Here is an 8,560-nt window from a genome sequence, read left to right on the forward strand (position 1 = left end):
TATTGAGGGGAACTGTCCCTTCAAACAGATGCAAGGTTCTGAGAAAAATCATGGGTTAGCCTCTAGACTACCAGCAACACACACACACACATACACACACACACACACACACACACACACACACACACACACACACACACCTCTCTCACATTCACAGTAAACTATCTGTCCCCCAAACAGGGACAATTATAGAAGTCATCTTGTTTACATTCATGTGAAATGACAGATTTCAGCCTCACTTTGAACGATTCATCAACTTTTCATTAACTAGTTACAACTTCAAAGGCAGAGGAAGTGCCTTCAAATGGAAGTATGACGGCTGGCTTGAGAAAGTCCTGCTTCCGATTGTGTCCAAAGTATCTCATCCTGTAGATCCCAGGCTGGGCACTCTCCGGAATATGCCATTGCATCGTCGCATTGCTGTGACCCAGTAATCCCTTGTGCCAATAGAAACTGTTGGTAGGAAACAAACCAACCAACCATGTTTTACTCTTAAAAAGATATGATTTGAAAAATGTAGGATTCATCATGATATGAACATTCGGGGAGTACCTACCGTAAGCAAGGCACTATCCTAGATACTGGGAGCAATGAACCAAACAGGGACAAATACTTTCTAGAAGAGAACCTTTAAGAAATAGCCATTTGTAGAAATCGTCTTACCTGTTCTACCTTTATAACCATGCAGACCTCATCCATCCCCAAAAGCGTCACCTGATACTCGGAACACAGGGAGTCTCCCACTTCAGAATTCCCAGTGTTCGCCCTTTCCGTCCCCCACTTCAACTGACACTTCTCCAGCCAGATTCATTTGTCAAAAATATATACTTAATGAGCACATGCGCCAGCCTCTGTTCTAGAGGTACTGAGGATAAGGTCATAAGAAAGACGGAAATAGCTCCAAGTTCCATGGAGTCTGCATTCTACTAGGGCAAGGGCACGGGGCGGAAGGAGAAAGACAATGAATGGGTAAACCAGGAAATGATTTTTAAAAGTGATAGTTGAAATGAAACAAGTATGGCAGATGTTATTTAAGCTGAACCCACACGTGCCCAGATGAAGAAGGAACAGAGGACGCAAAGTGTTTCAAGCAGGAAAAAAAGGTTGTACAGTGGAGAGGCAGAAGGAGGGTGCAGTGAAGTGTGACACAGTGAGAGAGTCAGCTCATACTGGCCCTTGTAGACCACCTCAAGAAGGTCAGATATTCTTACAGGTAAGTGAGATACAGTGGGCTGACTGACTGATAACCCCAACTGTGTAGACAGTAAGTTCCCTGGGTGGAGAGGGTATTCTCCACATTCTGTGTGTTTCAGTGACAGGAAGCCTATACGTACCCTCAAGTGTTCACTGCTATTCCAATTTGCGGATTTTGAAAATAAAAATGCTTTTTTATTGGGGCACCGGGGTGGCTCAGTTGGTTAAGCATCCAACACTTGATTTCGGCTCAGGTAATGACCTCACACTTCGTGAGTTCAAGTCCCGCACCAGGCTCTGTGCTGACAGTACAGAATCTGCTTGGGATTCTCTCTCTCCACCCTTCCCCTACTCCTTCTTTCTCTCTCTTTCCTCTCTCTCTCTAAATAAACTTTTAAAATAGTTTTAATGCTTTTTTATTATCCGTATAATCTTACCTTAATAAATATTTGTTTAAAAGTGACCTGTGCCCTAGATTCCTAAAGATCAGAGGAAAATTTATGCCCAGATTTATGTCTGACTATCAAAGGGGCCACAGCATGGTCCTATTTCAATTTTCAATTAACCACGTGAGGGAAACCAACATGCAACTAATGACCTAATGTGAGGTGATGTGAATTAGACACAAGTGGCCAAAATTTTTACCCACTTCCATTCCTCTGTCCTGCGGTATGAAATTGATATGCTCGGGAACAGAAACTTTTTTTTGTTCAGATGCCATTTTCAAATCTTCAAAATATTTATTCAGCTTAGGAATTTGCTAACAATAAAGCACAGAGCTATGCCTCTCTGAGCAAACCCCATAAACAAATTTCTTTCTTATGTGAGTCAGGAAAAAATGAACACTCAAGCTTCTCGTGTTTTAGTAATTCAAATGAAGAATCATTGACCGAGTATAAACATGTAATAATTTTGTCTATAGACTCTCGTTATTTTCCCAGAAGGAACTGTCAGGCTCTACAGAGCCCTGTGTGCCTTGAAACCCATTTGCAAGAAGGCTAGCCAGCTTTTAGGGCTATGTCTGCAGCCGTGGAAAAAAACAAAATTAACAGATGTTTACAAAAATGGAGGCCATAACCTCATTAGCACCTCGTCTTACAGTAGCCCACATCCCGCTGTTTTGCAGGAAAGAGACTCAAAATGAAGTGTAATAAATCAACTAAATATGGCCAGAAGGCTCCATGGGAATTTGATAGCAGTAATATCCTGCATTGAGCCTGTGTTCACATTTGTCTTCCCCGCACAAAACTAACCAACTGTTCTCATGGTTTGAAAGACAAAATATCCAATAGACAAGCTCACCGTGTCTCCCAGGAGGCATCATTATGCACGAGCCGCCATGTTGCTGATGCAGCCTCATATTTCTCAACAGTGAGGAAGGTCTGATGGGTCTGAAATGCAATTCATACAACAGATGAGACCCCGCACGGTCATAGAAGGTGCCTATAAATACATCCTTGTGGTCCATAGGCTAACCTGTCAATACCTGGTGTGAAAATGTATGAGTGTCATCCACATTCTTAGGTGCGTCTCTCTACATTCTATGCAATGACTTCAGAATGTCACTTTATCCACGCTATTACACACCATGACTTTTTGTTTGTTTGTTTTTAAGAAAAGTGAGTGGAGCATCATTTTAGAGCTGATGGCAAATTTTGCAAACTGGGACAGAGAAGAAACGGAATAAAACTTCAGATTCTAAAAAAAAGAAGTCAAGCCTTTACATGACATGTTTATGGATCTATATTCAAAGACTTTCTCTAGTCCCTTCAAGACTGAGGAGGGAAAATGGGAACGTTTCTTCATCTTTCTATCTCTAGATAAATGAATTGTTGGTAAACATCTCCCAAGTGAAAGAATTAAAAAGGATGCATAAATCTTCCTTGTCCTAGATGCTGAAAGCAATTCCTATATTTTGTCATAATGGATTCCTAGAAAGCACATTATGGGCAGGTTTTATTTCCCCATTGGAAAATTGCTATAATAATTTATTTCAGACCAAGAATTCAGCTCCAAATAAAGTGCAGATTTGATATAACAAATTAAAAGATATAGAGGCCATGAATCTCTAATTTTCCTCAAAAATCTCTAGCTTGTGGCCCTTAAGGGCAGGACTTGTGTCTAATTCATTTGCATCCATTATAGTCTTTTAGGTGTTCAAATAAAACTTGGTGAATGAATCCCTTGTTTACAACCAGGCCATGGGATTATCTAAAACGTTACTCAGCTGATGGGTTGTATTCAATAAAGAAGTTTTCACTATGATGGTGGCTTGTAAAGAGAATGGTTTTGGCCATGTAGGGCAGAGTGACGTAGGAGATAGGGTGAGCCCCAGTGCACAGGTCTTTAGTGTAGACCAGAGAAAGAGTCTAGGCCAATGACTATGTGAACTATGTGACTACCCTTTCCTGCATTCTAATCCTGATCTCTTCCTGACACACAGCTACTTAATACAAGTTACTGAATCTTTCTAGGCCTCAGTTTCTTCATCTGTAAAATGGGGATAATAAAACATAACCCTATGGATAGAAGCAAGGATTAAATTAGATTGAGGTGACAATGTACACAGAGTACTTCACATAGTGCCTGCAAAGAAGAAGCATTCAATAAATACAAGTGGGGAGGTCCTGATTACCAACAAAGGAGGGTAGTGGAAATTGTCGTGTGCTGAGTTGCAGAGCATTCTTACAAATTACTTCTAGGGGCACCTGGCTGGCTCAGTCGGTTAAGCATCCAACTTAGGCTCAGGTGGTGATCTCAAGTTTCGTGGGTATGAGCCCCACATCGGGCTCTGTGCTGACAGCTCAGAGCCTGGAGCCTGCTTCAGATTCGGGGTCTCCCTCTCTCTCTCTGCCTCTCCCCTGTTTATGCTCTCTCTCTCTCTCTGTCTCTAATATAAATAAACATTAGAAAAATTTTAAGGAATTAATTATTTTCTCATTCCAGCGCTTTAAGCATTTTGTTCCCCTGCTTCTCCATGGCAATAGCGATGATAATCTTTCTCTACCCTAAGGATATCAAATGACAGCTAAGCCTGCAGTTTTGCCATAAACACTTCAACATCTCCAGAAAACAATGCTATAAACATGCAAATGTTATGACAGAGTTTGACTGCCTACAGAAGTTACTGCAAACAGGTGCGTGTTGACTTTGCAAGCAGAACATTTTTCCCTGATGGCATATTTGACAGTGTTCTCTTGCCACAATTATCATCACAGCGATAATGATACCTCAATGAACAGAAATGGAAGGTGCATTTGGAGGAAAGGTCTTGAGGTTATAAGTAACAACGGTCCCTGGGAAGAATGACTCATGGATAGAATAAAGGAACCCTAAACCACAATAAAAAAAAATTTGACCTTGAAATCATTTTTGTATACTTATTCCTTATCCTCTACATCTTTCTTTATTGTTTGAATTTTTACAACTAGAATATGTCTAGCTATTGCTTAGATAGTTATAAGAACATTCTAAAGGAGTTACAGAGAAGTAAAATTAATTCATTTTATTAATAGCCATATTACATATGTACACTTTATCATATACATGTGTCTTCTACACAGATAGAAGGACCATAAAACATGAAATGATATGTAACAAAGTATGAACAATTCTTACCTCTAAAAATGTTTATGGAAAGACAGGTACTTTCATACTCTATCTTATTTAATTTTTTAATTTTATTTTTGAGACAAAGAGACAGAACATGAGCAGGGAAGGGGCAGAGAGAGACGGACACACAAAATTCAAAGCATGCTTCAGGCTCCGAGCTGTCAGCACAGAGTCCGACACAGGGCTCGAACCGACAAACCATGAGATCACTACCTGAGCTGAAGTGGGACACTTTACTGACAGAACCACCCAGGTGCCCCTCATATTCTATTTTAAACACTTCTACATTGCCTATGTTTACATTGAACGTGTATTTCTTATGTCGTTTTTCAAGATGAAGAAATAAATATCCAATTGGTGCCAGGAATAAAGAGTAGGGAAAGGGTAAATGCAAGGTAAAATAAAGCACACAGGCCAGGGCTCCAAGCCAGGAGGGCATCCACTCCAGGGGTGCGTGGTCAGGCCATGACCGACAGGTAGGACCAGAGGCTGTGGTCCTGGAGGAGAGGAGCCAAAATGGGGGGTAGAAAGGAACCAAAGATACACTTCATCCTTGGCCCTTTGATTATTTTACCAAATGTAGTAGAGTTTCTAAATTGGAACACATAACTGGGATTGTATTCCAACTTATATCTTCTCCAGAGACAGTGTGGTTCTCTCTGGAGTCTGCAATATGTGAGCCTAAGCAGAGCCAGTTAAATGTTTCCTGTGTGCTTTTTCCCCCCAGACTTAATTCTACATTGCTACATTAATTTTTCCTACCGAAAACATTCCCACACTTAAAAAATAAGATGCGGGGCACCTGAGTGGCCCAGTCAGTTAGGCATCAGATTTTGGCTCAGGTCATGATCTCTCAGTCAGTGGGTTCGGGCCCTGTGTCACGCTCTGTGCTGACAGCTCAGAGCCTGGAGCCTGCTTCAGATTCTGTGTCTCCCTCTCTCTGCCCCTCCCTGGTGCACTCTCTTTCTCTCTCCTCTCTCAAAAATAAATAAATATTTAAAATTTTTTAAAAAATTAAGATGCAAATCAAGTTGGAATATTTTATCATTATGGTGTTAACCTCTATATTGATTTTCAAATGAAAACTAAAAAGTGTAAAAAGAATCGTGGATGCTTACCTGGTTTTCTGCTGAATTCTTCGGGTTAGCACCTACAAATGTAACTTCAGCAACTTCTCCCTGAAAGTAAAAACTCATTGTATGAGTTTTAATAAAACTCATTCTTCACTGGTCTCCTATTTAGGCCACAATTTATGAAATGCGCCAGGATGCCGGGCACCTGTATAGATTCTATTTAGTCGAGTGAGTTATCTTCTCAGAATATGATAGACCAAGCCCTTGCAACAATGGACACAGGAGTTTGGGGCCAGTAGATTATTCCAGAGTTTTTCACCAGTGACAATGTTTTTAGTGCATTCAGATGTAGGTGAAGACAGAGAGTATCGTTCGCATCAGGGGCAGTGCATTAAAGTGGCTTCTTCAGCCTTTGATATTTTCTCACACTTCCCTCCAACACATATCTAGGAAATGGACCGACTTACATAAGAGCGATCAAAGCTTCCCATGAGTGACTTGTACTTACACTTGTGTGAGTGAGATACAAGGTGGAATGACAGGGTGTGCATCTCCCTTCCCACCTGAAACAACTAAAAACGCTGGACAGATACGTATTATACTATGGTCGCGGGGCAAGGAATGGGAACGGTGATCTTAGAGTGACGGAAAACAGACACAATGAGCCTCGCAATCACCCCAACTTAATGCCTTCAGAGCATGCGGCACCAGGAGGCAGAGCTCAAGCAAAGCAAGGCAAGTCTATCTAAGCCAAGGAATAGACGTAGGAGTCCACAAAGGCCAGGTAGTCCTGCATTCACAAGGTAGAGTAACAGAGAGAAGAGGGCGCCAGAGAGAGGAGAGCCACAGAGAGAGAGAACTCCGGAGATGTGTGGGAAGTTACCCTTAACCCTGTGTGCAGGAAGACAACCACCTGAGGACAAGAAAAGAATGTGTCAGCAGAGATTGAAATTCCTACCCCCTGAAGCATCCAAGCTCAAAGTCTGATCAATATTGGGCTGAACGCTAAGTTAGACAACCACAGGGACAACACCTTGAGAGGCAGAATTCAAAGGAGAATCAAGAAGAAAACTGTGGGGCAGGGGCACCTGGGTGGCTCAGTCAGTTAAGCGTCCAACTTTGGCTCAGGTCATGATCTCATGGTTCGTGGGTTCGAGCCCCACGTTGGGCTCTGTGCTGACAGCTCAGAGCCTGGAGTCTGCTTCAGATTCTGCATCTCCCTCTCTATCTGACCCTCCCCTGCTCACACTGTCTCTCTCTCTCTCAGATATAAATAAAACATTAAAAAAAAAAAAAAGAAAAGAAAAAGAAAACTGTGGGCAGACCCAGGAGCCACACATTGTAAGAGAGACAGACTTTACTAATTTAGTCAAGTTTTCGATGAGCAAACAAACAAAACGACAAGGCTGGAGGTGGGGAGGTGAGGCTAGAATCCAGAATTGCTACAATAGAGCAAAACACATCCAGTATTCAACAAAAAAATTATGAGGTATGCACATATGAAAATATGACTCAGATGAAGGGGGAAAAGCAGCAATCAAAACTGCCTTTCTGTGTCCCCAGATGTTGTCGTTAGCGGATAAAAACTTCAAAGCAGCTGTTGTAAAGATGTTCTAAGAACTAATACAAACCATGTTTAAAGAATTAAAGAAGAGTATGATGATAATGACTTAAACAGAAAACCTCAGTGAAGAGAAGTTATTTTATTTTATTCTTTAAGTTTTTTAAAAAAATGTTTATTTTGAGAGAGAGAGAGAGCTGGGGAGGGGCAGAGAGAGAGGGAGAGGGAATCCCAAGTAGGCTCCATGCTGTCAGCACAGAGCCCTGTGTGGGGCTTGAACTCTTGAACTGTGAGATCACGACCTGAGCTGAAACCAAGAGTCAGATGCTCAACCAGGCGCCCCAAGAGAAGTAATTTTAAAAACAGATTAAACATCTAATTGGATGTTTTGGAGCCAAAAATCACAACTGATGTGAGGAATTCACCAGTAAGGGCTTAATAGCAAATATTAAGAAGAAAGGATAAGTGAACTAGCAGTTATCAATTACAAATTATTTCATCTGAAGAATGGACAGAGAAAATTGAAGAAAAATTGACAGAGCCTCAAAAAACATGTGGGACGTCAAGTGCACCAACATTCACAAAACGGGAGACTCAGAATTAGAGGAAAGAGAGAAACAAACAAAAATCTTTTTGAAGAAGTAATGGATGAAATCTTCCCAAACTTGATAAGCAGTACCTTCCTGATCCAGGGACCTCAACACATCCCAAGTAGGATCATCACTAAGCAAGTCACAGTTAGATATGTTGTAGCAAACCAGTGGTAGTTGGAGACAAAAAGCAAATCTTGAAAGCAGTACGAGAAATAGAATTGTGTTACTCACGGGGACACTGCAAGATTAGCAACTGACTTCTCATTAGAGAGTGAAGAACAGGGTAACAGGGTAACCCATTCAAAGGGATAAAAGACAAACATTTCGCAACCAGGAGCACAGCAAAATTGTTCTTCAGGGATAAAGGCAGAAGACGGCATTCCAGACGAATGAAGCCTGAGAGAATGTGTTGTTACAGAGTTATCCTACAAGACACAGTAATGGAAGTCTTCGTGCTGAAATGAAATGATGCTATGTGGTAATAATAATTCAAATGCCTAAGAAACAATAACCAGCACTGGAATGGT

At 41.3% G+C, this 8,560-nt stretch overlaps 1 protein-coding gene across 1 annotated transcript in view; it reads right to left on the bottom strand.

The window, feature by feature from the left end:
• Positions 1–263: 263 nt before the first annotated feature.
• The window catches only part of ASAH2 (N-acylsphingosine amidohydrolase 2), a 70,931-nt gene continuing 62,634 nt past the window's right edge, over positions 264–8,560 (bottom strand). The window contains exons 19-21 of the mRNA XM_077755197.1: positions 5,925–5,984; positions 2,497–2,585; positions 264–453 (exon numbers count right to left, since the gene is read on the bottom strand). Of these exons, the coding sequence (XP_077611323.1) occupies positions 264–453; positions 2,497–2,585; positions 5,925–5,984 (339 nt within the window). The remainder of the gene's footprint in view (positions 454–2,496; positions 2,586–5,924; positions 5,985–8,560) is intronic.

The sequence above is a fragment of the Crocuta crocuta genome, unplaced genomic scaffold (assembly GCF_008692635.1).
Source record: "Crocuta crocuta isolate KB4526 unplaced genomic scaffold, BGI_CrCroc_1.0 scaffold2, whole genome shotgun sequence".
NCBI classification, from domain to species: domain Eukaryota; kingdom Metazoa; phylum Chordata; class Mammalia; order Carnivora; family Hyaenidae; genus Crocuta; species Crocuta crocuta.